The 19,496-nt window shown below is 41.3% G+C and overlaps 1 protein-coding gene across 3 annotated transcripts in view; it reads right to left on the bottom strand.

The window, feature by feature from the left end:
- Positions 1–16,807, bottom strand: part of dcbld2 (discoidin, CUB and LCCL domain containing 2) — an 80,640-nt gene extending 63,833 nt beyond the window's left edge. For all 3 annotated transcript variants that reach the window (XM_078409569.1, XM_078409571.1, XM_078409570.1), the window contains exons 1-3: positions 16,565–16,807; positions 6,794–7,021; positions 4,422–4,559 (exon numbers count right to left, since the gene is read on the bottom strand). In XM_078409569.1, the coding sequence (XP_078265695.1) occupies positions 4,422–4,559; positions 6,794–7,021; positions 16,565–16,661 (463 nt within the window). In that variant the 5' untranslated portion in view covers positions 16,662–16,807. The remainder of the gene's footprint in view (positions 1–4,421; positions 4,560–6,793; positions 7,022–16,564) is intronic.
- Between the last annotated feature and the right edge of the window lie 2,689 nt (positions 16,808–19,496).

The following is a 19,496-nucleotide window of genomic DNA, read 5'->3' as shown; positions in this document are numbered from 1 at the left end:
GACCTAAAAAATCCGTAAGTACTTCACAGTTTATGAAATACATAGTCACAGTTATGGCGCAAGACTTAATTTCAAGACTTAATAAGATTTCATTTCTGCGCAGCAGGTTCCACAAACAGGAGTGTGGTTTTTGGCCAAAATTTATCTTATACCATTGTTGGCTGAGTTTTAAATGCTGACCTGAACACCGGGGGAGGGGGGGGGGGGGGGGGGGGAAGAAGGGTTGATGAAGGATAAATGGAATGCCCTCCTCTTCATATTTGATTAAGGTCTGCTGCATTCATCTGATTGGGTAAATGGAGTTTCAAAGCAACGACTCGTATGAAAGATAAGATCTTCAACAGATTATTACATCCTAGATAGTTCACTGAAGTGTCATCTAGGTTACAATCGCAAAATAGCAGAGGCAAGAAATCTGAATGAAAATTGAAGATGCCCAAATTCCTTTGCAAATTGCATTTCTCGGTTCTTTTTGGTCAAGTGTTTAGAATGATACACCCAACGTTCTCACCCAAAGGCAAAATGCACTGGCTAATATCTTGTATTATGAGGATAGCCAAAACATTAAAGTTTTATTCTTTCATATTAAATTTAAACAATAGAGTGTTGTTCCACTGTTGTTTTATATTAGTGTTCTGATAATTCAATGTTCTTTGCAAATACACATCCTGACTTTTTTTTTGAAAAGTCTTATTTTTCTTTATTACTTAATTCAAATAGAGACAAGACAAATTTAAAAGGATAGGATATAGTGTGCTTTCTTGTGTTTGAGCGGTATGGGTTTGCATCTGGAAGCCACAGATTGTATCCCATCTGTCGGGGCTTCTGCAGCTGTTAAGACATAAGTTGCTCAGACTCAATTTAGTTCCCAGTGGACATCAGCTCTAAACACTGCTGTTAAATATGCCGCAATTAGCACTAATAATGCAGTTCAGCTCGGAGGTCATAGGACAATCAATACAGGAAATGGGAAAGTCGCGGTGTTACTGCAGAGATTTCCTTCAAATGTCAAATCAATTTGCAGCTAAGTGGCCACAGATAACTCTACCACATTTAATGTCACAGATAGCAAAGCTTGATGCTATAACGATTTCAAAGTGGAAGATTATTCTATTTGCTCCCAAATCATCTTTCTGAAAAGCAGCAAATATTTATTGAGATCATGCGCTTTTCTGCCTCCCAAAGCAATGAAGACTGGAATAAGCTGTGGAGAAAGTAGTTGAGGTAGGTATAATAACAACATTTTAAAAAGATTTGGGCAGATACATGGATAGGAAAAGTTGAGAGGGATTTTGGGCAAACGCAGGCAAATGGGATTAGTTTAGATAGGGCATCTTGGTCGGCATGGATGAGTTGACCCAAAGGGCCTGTTTCTGTGCTGTATGACTAAGAATTAATTTAGCAACAGTGATAGCCTGATTTCCTCCTGTATGGATATCCGCTTACGGATGCACTTAGGTGCTTAATGAAGTAAGATCTATTCAGACATCATTTGCACTGTTGTAGTTGCATATTCAGGAAGGCAACCAGCCAGAAGTTAAAAGACTGGTGGCCACAATTTGATGCCGAGCTATATGTTTCTACCTGAAACTACTGCAGTACAGCCAGCCTAAAGGAAAGAGGTAGAGTGTGACAAGGAGTCAGATGCTTTCATTGCTGAAGTACATTGTGACTAGCTAAATAAAAGACATTGCATGTTTTAAAGTAATTTTTATAGTTCTTTATTAAACACTGTAACTTTCTTAAAAATTGTACTGTAATTCCTTTTCAAGGGCATATATTTTTAAATCACTTTGGATATAACTTTACCAAAAACTTCCCAAATTTTAGGCTATTAACGGAATTTAAATTTAAATTCCACAGCTCCGATGGTAGGATTTGAGAGGTAGAGATAGAAGGAACTCAAGATACTGGTTTACAAAGAAAGGCACAAAGTGTGGAGTAACTCAGTGGGTCAGGCAACATCTCAGGAGAATATGGAGTGGTGACGTTTCAGGTCAGGACCCTTCTGGTAGGAATTGATCTGGGGGTCTGGATTCTGGTCTGGTAACTTTCAGTGTGGGGGCAAAGGAGGGTCATTACTATGTAAGTGTAAAGAAGTTTTGATTTTGATACCACTCTATAGGTTGCTGGTAGAATTGCACCAGGAATACTATGAAAAATTCGAGTCTTTGTATTTAAAGAATGATATCCTTGCGTTGGCAGCCCAGAGCAAAGTTGATCCCTGGGAAGAAAGTGATGGCGCTTGAAAGGGGTGTAGTCTCATTGGTAAAGAACGAGAAGTGATTTAATGAATCATAAAAGATTCTGAGGGAGATTAACAAGCTTAATGCTAAAGAGATGTCTCCTCTAGATCTTGGAGGTACAGTTTCAGGATAACGGATTGTCCATTTCAGATGGAGGAGGCAATTATTCTTTCAAGGTTGTGAATCTTTGGAATTTGTTACCCCATTGAACCATGCATATGGACGTTGACAGACATTCAAACTACAAAGAAGGCAGGGGATATGTGGTGAGAGCAGGAAGATGGTGTTGAGGCCAAATTGGATTGATCATGATTTTAGTGAATATGGAGCAAGCTGGAGAGGCTGGATCTTCGAGCTGCTCTTATACAATCAGAATTACAGAATCAGCAACTAAATCATGCTCCATGTTTCCCTGAATCTGCACATGAACCCAATTTAAATACCTCTCTTATAAACTATTGTAACGTCATTGAAGACATGTTCATTTAAAGGCTCCAATTCCAAGAGGTCCTTAATTCTTATTTGGTAATATCTTGGTAAACCAGAAAATCCTACTGGGCTAACCATTCATGATCAAGGTATTTAAGTTTCGAAAAAAATATTCTTTGAAGATAAAAAAAAATGTAGGTGGATTACATACACTACCTGACAAGGGCTCCAGGATCTAGTTTGCCTGGAATGATTACTATGAACTTCATCCAACTCATTTGCAGTATCTTATAACACAAGCCGAACAATGCAATATAATGTGAAGAACAAGCTGATGCATTCCATTTTTGGATTGAAATATTCGAAGACTAGCATATAATTTCTCACTTGATGACTTATGAGAAGCCGAGAGACATGGCAATTAGAAATGAGTGTGAAAGGAATGGGTGCCAATGAAGAATCCAGCTGGATCTCAGCAGCTGTGACTGCCCAACACACCATGTAATTGTGGATATGGTTACAGTGCAGGGGGAACTCAACAGTCACACATTAGGATGTGGTGCACCATAAGTGCACACATGATTTCGATGCCACATACTGTGTAATCACAATTTGCCTTCAAGTACATTGTATTTCATGGTTCATTTTCATTGCCTCAAGATTTGATAATGCACTCTAATATAATTTAACAGAAGCAAAACACTTCAGTGAAGGACTACAGGGATAAAAGCAGACTAGCAAAGAAAAGTTGTATTGAAATCGTGAATGAAAATTGATATAGGGAATCGGTGCCTTGCTTTTACTACTTCCAATCACAGAAAATATTCACAAAAGTGAATGATTTTTTTTTAATACTGCAGCTGTTGGAAAACTGATATAAAAACAAAAAAATCCTGCAAACACTCAAGATATTCCTCCCCTCCCTTCTCTGTTGCTGATAAGTAACTTGATTTTCTGTTTTCTGTACGGAATTGAAAGGTAACATTTTATATTTTACAGATGCCGTCTGACCAGCTATGTATTTCCAGAACTTAGTGTCTTTATAACAATCAAGCCAAGCTCAATAGATTTGCTGAAGTTATCAATATTTAAGAATTTTTCTACACAATTCTTAGCTTTGAAAAATTTCCACTCAACTATGACTACACGGTAGGCAAGTGCAGAGAATGCATCTTTTTCACTACATGCAGAACCGAGTTGCTACAAAATCGTTTCTCCATTTGCTTACAAGTTGTAATGTACAGCACTGAAGCATTTCATTGTGACAAGATAAAGTGAGGCAATTATTATTATTCCTCCTCCGATCTAGATTTTTTCTATTTAATCCATTTCAATTCAGTCCCAGCAGACTTTAGTTCCTAATTTAATCTCACATTAATCTCACTACTTATACATGAAAGCACTGCTATGCATGATTCATTTAACAGCAGTTATAATAAAGCATGCAGCAGAAGCTGCAATAAACATGTGTACTACCTCAGATCCTGTTCTTCCTCATAGTACAAGCCCATTAAGATAGGAACACCACTAAATGCTGCCTGAAGTCAAATTTGTTTTTTTAAATGCACGATTTTAATCTCACCATTTATTACATTTATTAATTCACTGAACTATGTTTTTGACTGAAATCCTTCGTCTCTGAAAGAGATTTTGTCACAGAAGAACAGTGAGTTGATATAAAATAAATCAGTGAAATAGAAATGGTATGAACAGGTAATACTGTAATGTGAAATACTACGAACATACCTGATTCATTTGATGTAGAATATGACACAAGGAACCCTCGACCAGAGATGTGAATCCCACTCATGAACTGAACAGTGACTTCATTGCTCTCTGATTCTATAACCTTTTCCCGCTGAAATCCAGGTCCACAGTATTTACCTGGAAAATCAACAGATCATTGAAAAGCTTTGCTAAACAGATTATTTGCATTACATTTTAAACAAAAGACAAAAATAAAGAGTTTTCAATTAAGAATTTTCAATATAGAGTGTCTGAAGAAGGGTTACAAACCATAACGTCACCCATTATTTTACTCCCGAGATGCTGCCTGACCTGCTGTGTTACTTTGGCAATTTGTGACTATCTTCAGTATAAACCAGCATCTACAGTTCCTTCCTATACAGTTTTCAATTATAGATCAGTGTGGAAATTATTTTATCATATTGCTCTAGCCCAACATTTAGGTTAAAAAATAACAGAGTAAAATCTATAAGCTCAAGGTACAAATAAATGTAAATTATGCAAGAGGGCACCAACGTTTTCCATGCTAACATTTCTCTCCCTCCATTTCCAAAGTGATTGACTCTGCATAGTTCCTTCATCATAGGTTTTAATTGATTCTAATCTCACCCAATAATACCTTCAAACAATCTGACTTCAAGAAGAACACTGGCAGAGTATTAAAGTGGCCATCATAGAATTGATACCATTATGCATCTTCTACCAAGACACTGGGTATCAGCCAGGAGTAGTAAAATCAACAGCTCAGTGTGAACGAGAATTGAAACTAAATCATTCAGATTGTATGCCTTGATGCTACAATATGTTGTGCTTTCGCTGTACTTAAATAAGTTGTCAAATGAAAGCCTCAAAGTTTGTCTTGAATATACTTAGCTGAAATATCCAGGACATGCTTAACACACAATTATTGTTCCACATATTTAGACAATCCATGCAGCAAAAGTATTGGCCAAATAATACCAAGACTGCTGACGAAAAAGGCGAAACCAGCTAGACTTTGGTCAATTTATGCAAGTCTACTCTTTGTACTTCAAATTATATTTCAAGAAAGGTAATTTTGTGTGCAGTTGACTGGAATTGCTTAAATAAAAATATAGAATAATTCAAATATTTTTGGTACAAAACATTATTTTGTATTTCAAATCCCAATCTTACAATGAAGATAGTGATATGGCCCGACCCTTGGGAGCCGCCACAGGACCACCCCCCCACCCCCCATCACGCTGCGTCTGGACGAGCCGATTGCACGCCCCCTGTAATCCGTGGGTTCCTGTTTTGTTCGGGTCTTGGCTGAGTTCCTGGACATCCCGACCCCACAGCTCCGGTCGTCGACCCCCAAGCACAGGGTGGTGCATTACATATCAACTACCAGCCCATCCCTCCACGCACTAGCACGCCGCCTGCCGCCTGATAAGCTACGTCTGGCACTGCAGGAGATCCGCACGATGGAGTCCTTGGGCATCGTCCGCCCTTCCAACAGCCCATGGGCGCCCCCACTCCACATGGTCCCCAAGGCAAGCGGGGGCTGGTGACCTTGCGGGGGATTATCGGCGGCTGAATGCCGCTACCGCCGCAGACCGATGCCCCGTGCCCCACATCCAGGACTTCAACGCCCATTTGGCCGGGGATACTATCTTCTCAAAAATGGATTTGGTGCAGGGCTATAACCAGATCCCGGTCCACACGGAGGATGTGCCCAAGACCGCAATCATCAAGCCGTTTGGATTGTACGAATTCGCGCAGATGCCCTTCGGCCTTAAGAACGCCGCGCAGGCATTTCAACGGTCAATGGACGGGGTGTGTCGCGGTCTTGATTTTTTGTTCGTCTACCTCAACGACATCTTGGTGGCCAGCCGCTCACGGCAGGAGCACTGTGCCCACCTCCGGCAGCTCTGTCAGCTGCACCCCGGAGGTCGTATGAGGGCCTGTTCCGGGCATGGACAGACAACCTTTGTATTGAACATGGGGGGCCGGCCGGAGGCTGTGTCGAGCGACCACTTAAAGCCGGCACCTTTGGACATTGACCAGCCGGGGTTGCCCAGCCTCGGCCGCGAGGTCGCCCCCCTTCGCGGCTCCCTCCACCCGTCACTCCACATGTGTTTCCGCGGACATAGTATGAAAAGATGATTGATTAAATAATCAAAGGTGGTGTTATTTTTTTGTTATGCAGTGACTGGTTCAGCCCTAGGAATGCACTGGCTGCCCCGAAACGTCACCCATTCCTTCTCTCCAGAGATTCTGCCTGTTTCTCCAGCTATTTATGTCTATCTTCTTTCTCAAAAGTAAAGCTGTTCAGGTCTCATAACTATTAAGCATGCCCTATACATACTGCAGATGTTACTCCTACCATGAATAGATTACGCTTTACTTACCGATTTCACTTCGGCCTGGACCAATCTCATTGTAAAGTCGTAAGTAGCTCAAGTGACAAGAAGTAGAGTTTTCAATATCAAAGTCTCCAAATTTAAAAATAATTTTCTGGCTGGGGTGTACACGGATCTCCCACTCACAAACAGTGTTGTTGGGATAAGTCTGTGGATAATTTATTGATGCAAATGTTCCACTCTCTGGACCAAGTACAGTGTGTCCACAACCATCACCTGCAAAGAAAAAAATACTAAATGTTCATAAACAAATCGCATATCACAGAAAATCAACACGGCAATATAGGCTCCCTCAATATATTGATATTTTGTCAGATTTGAAGATACTCTGGAGGGTGTCTTGAATGCAACTTATTACTGGGAGTTCAGCTTCATACAGTAAAGCATATGCAGCAAAGGGTATTGGCTTCTCCCTAACTGCGTGAAGTGCATTTGTCATACTTTAGACATGCAGCATGGTGCAGCACGGTTGGACAGTGGTAGAGTTGTTGCCTTGCAGCGCTTGCAGTGCCAAAGACCCAGGTTCGATCCTGACCACGGATGCTGTCTGTACGGAGTTTGTACGTTCTCCCTGTGGGTTTTCTCCGAGCTCTTCGGTTTCCTCCCACACTACAAAGACGTATGGGTCTAAAGCTAAATTGTCTTGGTACAAGTATAAATTGTCCCTAGTGTGTAGGATAGTGTTAATGTGCGGGAATCGATGGTCAGTGCGGACTCGGTGGGCCGAAGGGCCTGGTTCCACGCTGTATCTCTAAACAAAACCAAAAGCACAGAAACAGGGCCTTCAGCCCACTGAGTCCACATGAACCAGTGCAATCACCCTGTACTCTAACACTATCCTTTGGACTAAGGACAATTTACAATTTTACCAAAGCCAATAAACCTGAACGTCTTTGGAGTGTGGGCGGAAACTGGAGCACCTGGAGAAAACCCATGTGGTCACAGGGAGAACGTACAAACTCTATACAGACAGCACAGTCAGGATTAAACATGGTCTCTGGCGCTGTAAAGCAACAACTCTACTGCTGTGCCGCCCACGCAATTTTGAAATACAACAGTGATGTGGAGTCTGTTAAATTATATCCCGGCTGCGCTAAGACTGCTTTCTCTCATTGAGGTGCACAATGGAAAATCTTCTTTAGCAGTCAATAATCTGCCATCTTGCTGACATGATAACACAAGAGGCAGGGTGGGGGGAAGTGAAGTCCGGATAACCATGAGAGTCGTAGGTTTGTTGTAGACATCAGTCGATAGTCTGGCCCCTGTAATGGATACAGAGATCAAGAAAGGGAAGAGATTATCAGAGATAGTCCAAGTTAATTTGCGGGCAGGATGGAAGTTAGTGGTAAAATTAACAAAATCAACGAGTTCAATAAATATTGAATGTACAGACCGACACTAAGAGCGGATTAAGAGTATTACATTGTTTCCTTTCATATGGATCTTTTTTTATTGTGAATAAAGTTTATTTTTGAAATAGAAAGCTACTGTCTTCACCGGTTATCCCTTCAAATAATTACTTGATGTCAACTGCACGATTACTTTTAACTCTACAGTTGGGGATTGTGACAATAATTACAAATCTTATGAAAATGGTACTACGATGCTTAACTACTGTGGGAAAAGCTATGTACTTTCAAGCAATGTCTATTCTGTTGCTGGTTTCCGAAGACAAATGGATCATGTGCCTCATCTCATGAGTTGAATAGCTGAGTCTCCAAAAATGATGTCAGCTGCAGTGTATTCCACTCAATTTAATAAAAATAATATTTAATAAAATGCCTAGGCTGTTTAATAAGCTGTTTGTGGTGGTATGGAACAGTTCAACAGTACTTCATAGATATTTTATATGGATGACTTAAATATAATTGTTACTGGGTATGTTCCAATTGGAATGATGTTTAAGGCAGGTATTTATTCCACCCCAAATTCCGAACACATCCCATAGGAAGCAAAGGGATAACCCTCTGTTAACCAGAAGCAAAAAACATGATTATTATTATTAAACATTATTATTTTGAAACAGCAATAGGCAAACGTTATGTTGTACCTTCCTCCCCACTGAAGTTTCTGCAGGCATGTAGATTTATTGTAGCTTATTGCAGATTCCCCCCCACTGTATCAATGGAAAAGTTGGCTGGGGCGCAAAACAGATAGCTAGGTTTTTAATCAGGATTAAACAATAACAATGCCCATTTTTAGAAGTAGTAGAAAGTTCTAAGGAGCTTCATAGGAAAGATACTGAATAAAATTGGAAAACATAAAACAGAAGAACTATTACGACAGGTTGATCAAAATGATTGGTCAAAAAGAACTCATCTTAAAAAGCACCTTAAAAGTTACATAAACAGGATTAGGGAAGGGATTTTCAGATCGATGGGACTATGCAGTTGAAAGGTTAGTTACCTATGAAGGAGCAAATGAAATTGGGGCCACACAAATGACAGTGATTATAGTGGTTGCAGGGTCCAAGTAGTTTCTGAGGAAGAGGGACACACTAGAAGGGATTTGAACAAAGATTATTATTTTTTTTAATCTGAGAGTACATGCAGTAAGTATAATGGTCATGGTGATGCAGACTTGATGTGAACAAACGGGGAGTCACTGGGGTGCAGCGGTAGAGTTGCCGCCTTACAGCACCAGAGATCCGAGGTCAATCCTGATATGGGTGCTGTCTGTATGGAGTTTGTACGTTCTCCCTGTGACCACATGGGTTTTCTCCGGGTGCTCCGGTTTCCTCCCACACTCCAAAGACATACAGATTTGTAGGTTAATTGGCTTGAGTAAAAATTGTAAATTGCCCCTAGTATGTAGGATAGTGCTAACGTAGGGGAATGATCGTTGGTCGGCGCGAACTCGGTGGGCCGAAGGGCCCGTTTCTGCACTGTATCTCCAAGGTACAATGTAAAGTCTAACCAGGCATTTACACGATTACGACTAGGCAGGGTAGATGGTCAGCCACGAGCGTACTGGAATATCGGATAACAAGGCAGCAATGAATTTTAGAGGAAGACTAGTTAATTAAACCAACATCCACTGGCAGTCCAGCTGTAGGCGAGCTCAGTAGAAAAAAAATTAACATTTTTGCCCAGCTTCTTGGAGCCTAAAGAAACCATCTGGATCATTGCCACACTTTGTGCATTCCTCCTCTGTGCCCTGGATCTGCTCTCTTCCATTGACTTCAGATAACGTGCTTGGCCTTCCTTCCTCTTCATTCTGTTCCTCTCTGTGCATAGTCTGGCCTGCTACAAGTGCTTGAAATTGATGTTCAGCATCTCTTAAGTTCATTACTTTATGGTAGCTATCTTGTCTGCTTCTCATAGCCTAATATACATTACTGAAGAATAATGGATGGAACTGCAAGATGTTGCCTCACTCATGGCTTTAAATCAATATAACATGTTGGGACTTTGTCCCCTTTAGCAGATTCAGACTTTAGTATGTGCTTAGATTAGAAGAGATTTTATCTCCAAGCAATCAGATTCTGAACATCAAGTAACTCAGAAATATACTCCTACATATCTCTATACACAATAGATATTTTTTATCCCACTGAATGTTTCGTGACCACTTGCTGGCAACAAGCATGACCCAGGACATTGGGCAGATCATATTAGTTTATTGCCATGTACAGCAGGGTGCAATGAAGTCCTTGCTCACATGAAGCTCACAGTATACAGATAAATAACAAAAAAATGCAAAACAGCAGAATGGTGCAAGGATTAAGTGCAAAATCTAAATAGTGGAACAAATTAAAGTACAATAATGGAATGACCAAATGCAGTAGAGCTGGCGCCTCATTGCCTGTCACATTAACTTTCCATTTTACTCCCACTCTGATTTCTGTCCTCTCACAGTACTCTGTTCCAAAGTCGATCAACAAAAGCCCAAAGGAGAACATCTCATCTTCCAAACAGCTGTGTATCCGTCTGCCAAACTTGACTAAATTCAACAATTTCATATAATGAGCATAACCAGAATTTTTATTCTGGATTTCCAGTATTTCCTCCACAGAGCACCACTAATTTCAGACTATTCGGCATTGACATCATGTAGGCTAATTAACTGCTGTACATTGCCCTAAACGAATGGTAGAATCCAATGGGAGTTAATGGTAATGTAGGGACAATCACAACATTGCAGTAGAGCTAGTCCTATATGCAAATTTAACAATATCCCTCTTTAGCAATGCAATACACTTGCTGTATTCAAAATGACTCTTCAGCCTCTCTGCAATTGGTAAACTTAAAATATTGTCCCAAATCCAACTCTTTTGCTGGAAGCGTAGGAAGGAACTGCAGATGCTGGTTTAAACCGAAGAGAGACACAAAAAGCTGGGGTAACTCAGCGGGACAGGCAGCATCCCTGGAGAGACAATGGGTGACGTTTCGGGTCGAGACCCTTCGTCAAACTGGCTTGGGATAAGGGAAACGAGAGATATAGATGTTGATGTAGAGAGATAAAGAACAATTGTGCTAGATGGCCAGATTGGCTTAATTTTTGTTTTAAAAGTTGATGCCTTTTACACCATCTGAGTGATAGCCAACCAGAAGTCTTGGATGAACCAGGAGGTCCACAATCTGAGGACCAGATTTCAGGCATTCATGCCTGGTGACAGATTCATACAAGAAGTCCAGGTAAGATTCGATAAGGCCATCAAAAAGGCTACAAGGGACTTTCACTCTAAATTGGAGGACGAGATGGACATTCAGCAGCTATGGCAAGGCAAAACCAATTGGCAGCTCAAGCGACAGTGAGAAATCACTTCCAGATGAGGTCCATGCATTCTACGCACGGATGTGCCTTCTCAGGGCCTCAATAGCTCCCAAAGGTATTGCAATCTCAGTCACCGAGGCCGATGTCAATAGATCATTCAGGAGGGTGAACCTTTAGAAACCGTCTGGATCCAATGTTGTTGTATTCGCAAAACTCGCACTGAGTTTTTGTGGACATCTTCAACCACAGATTGCCGGGGCCTGAGGTTCGCACCTGCTTTAGAAAGGCATCAATAATACTGGTATCCAAGAAGAGTAAGGTGACAAGCCTCAGTGACTACTGACTGGTGGTAATAACATCTGTGTTGATAAAATGCTTGAGACTGGTTATGACGCATATCAAATCCTACCTTAGCGAGGACCTGGACTGAATACAATTTTCCTACCGCCACAATAGATCAACGAGGGGTGTAATGTCGCTGGCGCTCCATTCTGCACTGGACTACTTAGACAATCAAAACACAATTGCAGAGTGGTGTTCATAGATTACAGCTCAACGTTCAATACCAGCATCCCTCCAAATGTGTGTAGGAAGGAACTGCAGATGCTGGTTTACACCAAAGGTAGACACAAAATGCTGGAATAACTTAGCGGGAAACATGCCCTTTGACCTATCTCATCCATGACCAGAATAGTTCAAAAAACAGATTGGCATATTGCTGCAGCATTGATTCGCAGAGCATGAACAGTGCAAGTTCTAACAGCCAATGAGTGTATAATGCTTTCTCTTTAGATCTAGTCATTAGCCCAATTCACCTATTGGGACAGATTGACACTTTAACATTGTAAATTGATCCTTTCTCTAAACTGGAAGATTGTACAAATAACTTGGGGCAGCACAGTGGTGCAGCTGGTAGAGCTACTGTCTCACAGTCCCAGAGATCCAAGTTCAATCCTAACCTCAGACGCTGTTGGTGTGCAGTTTACATGTTCTCCCTGTGACCGAGTGAGTTTCCACCCGGGTGTTCCAGATTCCCCTCCACTTCCCAAAGACATGCAGGTTTGTGGGTTAATTGGCCGCTGTAAATTGTCCCTAATGTGTAAGGATCAGATCCGAGAGTGGGATAACAAGAACTAATGCGAACAGATGATCGCAAGTCGACGTGGACTCGGTGGGCCGAAGGCTCTGTTTCCATGCGGTATCGCTAAATTAAACCTCTGGCTACAAATCCCATTTTGGGCTGAACAAGCATTGTATTAAAGAACAGCGACATACTTAAAATGCAAAGTAAATTTCACGAGGCTTGTTTGTAAAATAATGATTTTCTGTTAATTAGCTGATTGTCCAAAGATTTGTGTTTATATGCCAAATAAATGGCTTCAAGGATAGTCATCTGGATGGGAAAGAAATACAGAAGCCAATAAAATATCAAACTGAGCAGCACTTCTTGCAGTAAAGATTGTTAAACTGACTTTAACATTTTTGAATTTGATATCATATATTAATATGCCCTGTACAATCAGCAACAATCTCTGATACGCAGATCATTACAAGGACATTAAAACCAACAAGAGCAGGGCTAATGTCTCAAGCTAAATGATGAACAACAAGATTTCGTATCAGGTGATAGACAAACCAATAATGTTGAACTACAGATATTTAAATAGGTTTCAATCTTTCTTTCTATTTCACCTGCTGCTCATGGTTTGTTGATCTCCATACTCCTGACTTTATCCAAGACTTTAGACACAAAGTGCTGAAGTAATTCAGCGGGTCAGGCAGCATCTCTGGAGAAAAAGGATGGGTGACGTTTTTGGGTCGCGACCCTTCCTCAGACCCAAGTCTTACTTGATTTCCCTGGTGACTAAAAACTGGATTTATGGTGAATAAAATTATTTATAACAATCAAACTTTTTTTTAATATAAAGGTTTAATTTGGCAAGTGTTTTTTTTCCATCTAAACAATTTTTACTGCTTCTGACACAGCCATACCCTTGACATTGTGACATTTAATTTGCTCAAAAGGTCGAAGTGATGCAGTATTTAATGGTATGAATTTGGTGAAAAGAGCTGAAGCTTAATATCTTTCTTTACTAAAACCCCTATGCCAGAACCTAACACTCTCCTCACTCCCACCAATTCACATCACCCGAACCTTTTCGTTTGTGTCCGATTTGAGAATAAATTCTCTTACTTATAGCAACCTGTAATACAAAGTAACATGGAAATTAAACCTAGAAAAACAGTATGGTTAATGGTAAGTATTACTTGCTCTCCGATTACAGAAAATTATGGGCCAATGTACCGCACACACAGATTTTTCAAATGTGTTAGAAAATGAAACTGATGGAATGTAATGCACAATTTAATTACTTTTCAATATAATTAGCCACTGAGTTAATTATGCTTGCAATTTAAAGACTGCACAATGGAATTGGCATGCAGCTGTTCACTCAGCTCTTTCAAAACAGCATGTTGGGGACAGGAGTAACATAGAGCAGACTTCAAGGAGATGAATTTAAATGTATGCAACTTTAGTCTTGCCACTCAAGGGTTGTGGCACTGAACTAATTTTATTTTAAATCTGCTTTAAAAAAAAAATATCAAGTGATTTATTTTAAATTGTCAAACTGTTTGCAAAAAGTAATTGACATTACAGTGGGTGAAATTGGCAGGGTTTTCTGAATTAGTATCTCCTGCCATTTCCTGGCCTCCAAATCCAGACTCACAAAACAAGTATGCAACTCAGGATAGATGGTGTCAAAAGATTCTTGTTGTTCATAAATATGCAAGTTCTAGTTTTATTTGACTGCAGCACAGTTGACCAGATGTATATATGTGGACTCTACTGCAGATTTGCATTAGTATCTACACATCTGCTGTAATGCAAGGTGGTTAAAATCAGTAACAGAGATTAACTTTTTATGGTGTGATGCACACGGGTGTGTTAATGGTGCAGTAATACTGATCCAGCTAACTTAAATGTCAGAGGTTGAGCATTAAGGAGTTGGCTTGGAGAGGTGAGCATTAGTTTGATGGCATAAAGGTGGAGTTGTGGACCTAAATAAGCCAGTGTTACCAACCATCAGCTGAGTGAGAGTCAGAGTGTGGCAAGAGCAACTGAACCCATGTTACAAATAAGTGGGTGTCAGAATAGGTGAAAAACACAAATACAAAAATAAAGATTTATATCTGTGTGGCATCCTTCGCAATCTAAGAGCATCCAAACACACCTCACTTCCAAAGATGTAGTCACTGTGTGAAATGCAAAGGCTAATACAAATGCTCTTTATTTGTGACTGATTAAGACATAAAATAGAGCCAGGAAATAGTACTGGGGAGAGGGAGGGGAAGTGCTCTTCAAAGAGCGCTGTTTGATCTTTTCTTCCCACTTGAGAAGGTAGTTGGGGCTTTAATTAAGGATGTCATCCAGAAGTAAACTTTTTTTTTTAAAACACAGGTTTTTTTAAAAATCTGAAATTATAATTCTCTCATACAGGCAGACTGACTGTTGAGTGTTTCCAGGATTAGCATTTTTATTTCAGATTTCCAGCATATGCGTTTTTTGACTTAAGTATCAGGCCAAATTCTTTGCTTAAGTCTTTGAAATGGAAATTTGAATCAATGCCCCTCTGACTCAACAGTGACAGCTGCTAGTTATGGTCAAATGTAGGAATGAAGATTGGAAAACTAGAGTCAAGAGGGAAGCTTTAACATATTGGACTGAACATGGGGAGTTGGAAGAGGGAATTAATAACAATGTAGAAGCAAAGTTCATGGAACAATTGGAGAACTGGATAGTTCTAGAAGAGCATAAAATAAGATCCTTTTTAACATTTTGTTTATTACAAAAAGTTAACACCAGCAACTAAATAGTAAAGATATCTCTCTTTTTTTTGGTACAGGTAAATACTGTCATTTAATGACAAACACATTGCTGGTTCTTGGCAATAAATCCACTAAAAGTATATTTGGGATTGAATTTGAACTGAGACTCTATCTTAGCAGAATTCAAGCAAACATTTATATTCAGACTACACGTGTTGAAAAATATCTGGGAGTGTTATTTAATTACTGTTTGACAATACATTCATTCCCTTAAACCCCCTCAAATGAAAAGAAATATATTTATATACATGGTTCTCTCCTTTGGTTTCAAGATGCTGGTTTGTTGACGACCAAAAAAGTACTACTTATTTACAAAACGTAGAAAACAAAGAAACCTGAAACGTCACCTAATCATGTTCTCCAGAGATGCTGCCTGACCTGCTGAGTTAACCCCAACACTTTGTGTCCTTTTTTTTTACTACTTGTGTACAATCACAATTGAAATTCATGGAAATCTTGCTCAAAGCGATTCCACTGAAAAACTGTTTTCTGGAGCTGGTGCACCGTTGAAACGGGAAAGCAGGTACAGATAAACTGTAGATTATCTGTGGAGTCTAAAGAAGGGTCTCGACCCGAAACGTCACCCATTCCTTCTCTCCCGAGATGCTGCCTGACCTGCTGAGTTACTCCAGCATTTTGTGAATAAATCGATTTGTACCAGCATCTGCAGTTATTTTCTTATAAACTGTAGATTAGTTAGCTGTGACCAATTATTAACTCAAACATGACCGCTGCAACCCTTAAAATGCCGCCATTCAGACATAACACACCTCCACCACCAAATAGTTTACTAAATTGATTGAAGCAAAAAGCTTGATAACTGGAAAGAGAAAATTGGCCTGTAGGCCACAGAAAGAAAACAGATCCTACCACTTTAAACCTTCAGTGGAACCCCCCCCCCCCCAAAATCCCCCATCTTTAGTTAAATCTTTCAACTCTTGCAAAAAAGATCACTCCACTGTTTCACTGAAGGAGGGGGAGGTGAGTGTAGAAATACCGAACACTTGGTAAAACTACACTTAAGTGAAGTCCAAACAAAACTCCTCGCCTCAGGAGCGCACACCTCGAGTGAAAAGGAGGGAGAGGGGCCGAGAGTTTTACGCTCGCTCGCTGGCTGGGTGTGTGTGTGTGTGTGTGTGTGTGTGTGCGACTCACCTTTCTGGCCGATCGCGCTGCTCAACGTCGCAATCAAGCAGAGAAAGATGCCGGTCTTTCTGGTGTGTTTTCCTCTCACGGTGTTGCCAGCCTCCATGCCGAGAGGGGAAGGGAAGGCATAATGCGACGGAGTCGTTGAGCGATCGCGCTGCGGCTGCCTGCGCTTTCTCTTTCTGTCTCTCTATTTCTTTTTTCTCTTTCTTTCTCTCTCTCTCTCTCTCTCTCTCTCTCTCTCTGGTTGGGTCCGCACTCACTCACGTCTCTCAATCACTGGTCAACCACTTCCTCCGCTTCCGCCCATCCCACAATGCAGCCCATATGCTGGACACGCACACACTACTCCAGCCCGGGCACTGCGAGCCTCCTCTTACCCTCCCGCACCCTCCTCGCCTTCCCTCACCCTCTCCCTCTCCCTCGCCTTCCCCTCACCCTCTCCTTCCCCTCACCCTCTCCCTCTCCCTCGCCTTCCCCTCACCCTCTCCCTCGCCTTCCCCTCACCCTCTCCCTCTCCCTCGCCCTCCTCGCCTTCCCTCACCCTCCTCGCCTTCTCCCTCACCCTCTCCCTCACCCTCACCCTCTCCCTCTCCCTCACCCTCTCCCTCTCCCTCACCCTCTCCCTCTCCCACTCCTGCTCCTGCTCCTTACTGCATGCTCCCTGATGCTCTGCAACAGGGTGACATCTGTACTCGCCTTTTCTCCCCACTTCTGCAATTGATGTCAAGAGTGTTTTATTATCATGTGTCCCAGATAGAACAATGAAATAATGTGTCTCTTTTTTTTAAACTGCAAGACAGTGGAAACTGAAATAAGGGTCGAACAATGTTGGAAACACACAGCAGGTCAGGCAGCAGTTATGTAGCGAGAATCCATGTTAATGTCTGAAACAATAGCTCTCTTTCTCTTTTCATTGAAGTTTTCTGGGTTTAAAAAAAAAATTCAGTTACTTATTTAAGGCAACGTGAATGTTTTATAAAGGACACAAAGAACGACAGATGTTGAAATCTTAAGCTAAACATTAAGTGCTGGAGTAACTCAGCGGGTTAGGCAGCATCTGTGAAGGGAATGTACAGGCGATGTTTCAGGTCGTGACCCTTCAGACTGATTGGAGGGGAAGCTGGAAACGAATGGGAGTGGGACAAGACCTAGTAATGTAAATGTTTTATAATATTTAAAGTGATCTACTGATGTTCAGTGTTTAATTGTCATCTGTACCAAATTGAACAATGTGGCACACTGGTTTGTAAACACAAAGATAGGCACGAAAAGCTGGAGCAGCTTAGTGGGTCAGGCAACATCTCTGGTGAAAAGGAATAGGTGACATTCCGGTTGACTCAAAATGTCACCTATTCCTTTTCTCCAGAGATGCTGCCTGACCCGCTGAGTAACTCCAACCTCTGGTGTCTATCTTTGTGTTTAAACCCACTTCTGCAGTTCCTTCCTACACAAGGTTTCTAAGCACACCACTCCGTCGGTACCCAAATAAACAAACAAAAAATGTTCATTAAATATTAGCGATACTCAATATTAGTGCAAAACAAACAAAGCCCGCAGTTGCTAGTGCATCCAAGAAAGTTGGTAGTTCAGAGTTTAGTTGGAGTTAGTAGTGTTCAATAGCCTGATGGCTGTTGGTAAGAAGCTGTTCCTGAACCTTCCTGGCACTGGTCAATGGTGCTTTGTTGTCACATATGCAAATGCACAGTGAAATTCTTTTTTTGCATACAGTTTAGTAAAGTATTGCTATATCTAAGCACAATCCCCGATTAGCAAGGTACAGAAATAGTCCACTGTGACCGCATACAAGAGGCACCAGGTTTTGGCACCATGTTCAAAGTCGAGACCGTATGAGTGGCAACAGATCCAGGCCTGCTGCAGGGCCTCCAGCCGTCACATTTGTCTGGATCGTCCAATTAACCAACGTCCCTCTTCTTGTCAGACCCCTTTGTGCCCCGGGATCACCACACGCAGATGACTTTGAGAGCACAGAAGGCAAGACCCCAATTCGCTCTCCTATCAGCCTTTCTCCTCATGTCTGTCATCACCAGCTCCCTCCTCTCTGGTCTCTGTTTTTCAGAAGATGACCAGGGACCGGCTTGGCAGCTTTCCCCTGCAGGCTGCAGCTCGCCGAGTCTTCTGTGTCACAGTTTTTAGACTCCTTCAACTTCTTCCCAAGGGCAAGAATGAAATTAGAGTGTGGCCAGAGTGGTATGGGTCTTTGATGATGCTCCAGCCAGTTGGCCCGTGTAGGTGTTGAGAACGTGACCAGGTATGCCATCACGTGTAGATGATTTCCAAAGGTTCACCCTCCTGAAGGATCTTCTGCTATTGACCTAAATGACTGAAATTGCAATACTATCTATGTCATTCTATGAGGCCAGAGAAGGTACATCAGTGTTCTCCCAATGAAAGTGTGCGTAGAACTCATTGATCTCATCCGGGAATAATGCCTCATTGATGATTTGCAATGTGCGAAACAACTAGATGAGAACCACCTGCAAAATCTGATCCATGGATAATGCTGTGGATTTTCTGGCTTGACATTTTGAGCTCTGAAGGGTGTGAATTAGCCTCAGAACTCTTCTTGGATCTTGAATTTCTTCCCAGAGTAATAGCTTTATAAAGTGTCTTAATGTAGTGAACCATGCAAAGACACTTCCCAAGGTTGGCATTTTGGTTATCAAAATCAAAATTAAAAGTGGCGTAAGGTGTCATGAATTTGATTGACTTTTTTGAAGATGTAACCAAGAAGGTCAATTAGGATAGGCATGTAGATGTTGTCAATATTGATTTTAACAAGACCTCTGATAAGGTTCCATAAAGTGGTCTGCTCTGGAAGGTTAGATCGCATGGGATCGAGGGAGAGTTAGCCAACTAGATACAAAATTGGCCTCATGGTTGGAAGCAGAGGGCGGTGGTGGAAGGTTGTTTTTCAGAC

This window comes from Rhinoraja longicauda, chromosome 12 (genome assembly GCF_053455715.1).
Source record: "Rhinoraja longicauda isolate Sanriku21f chromosome 12, sRhiLon1.1, whole genome shotgun sequence".
Classification (NCBI taxonomy): domain Eukaryota; kingdom Metazoa; phylum Chordata; class Chondrichthyes; order Rajiformes; family Arhynchobatidae; genus Rhinoraja; species Rhinoraja longicauda.
This window is presented reverse-complemented; position numbering and strand designations above follow the sequence as displayed.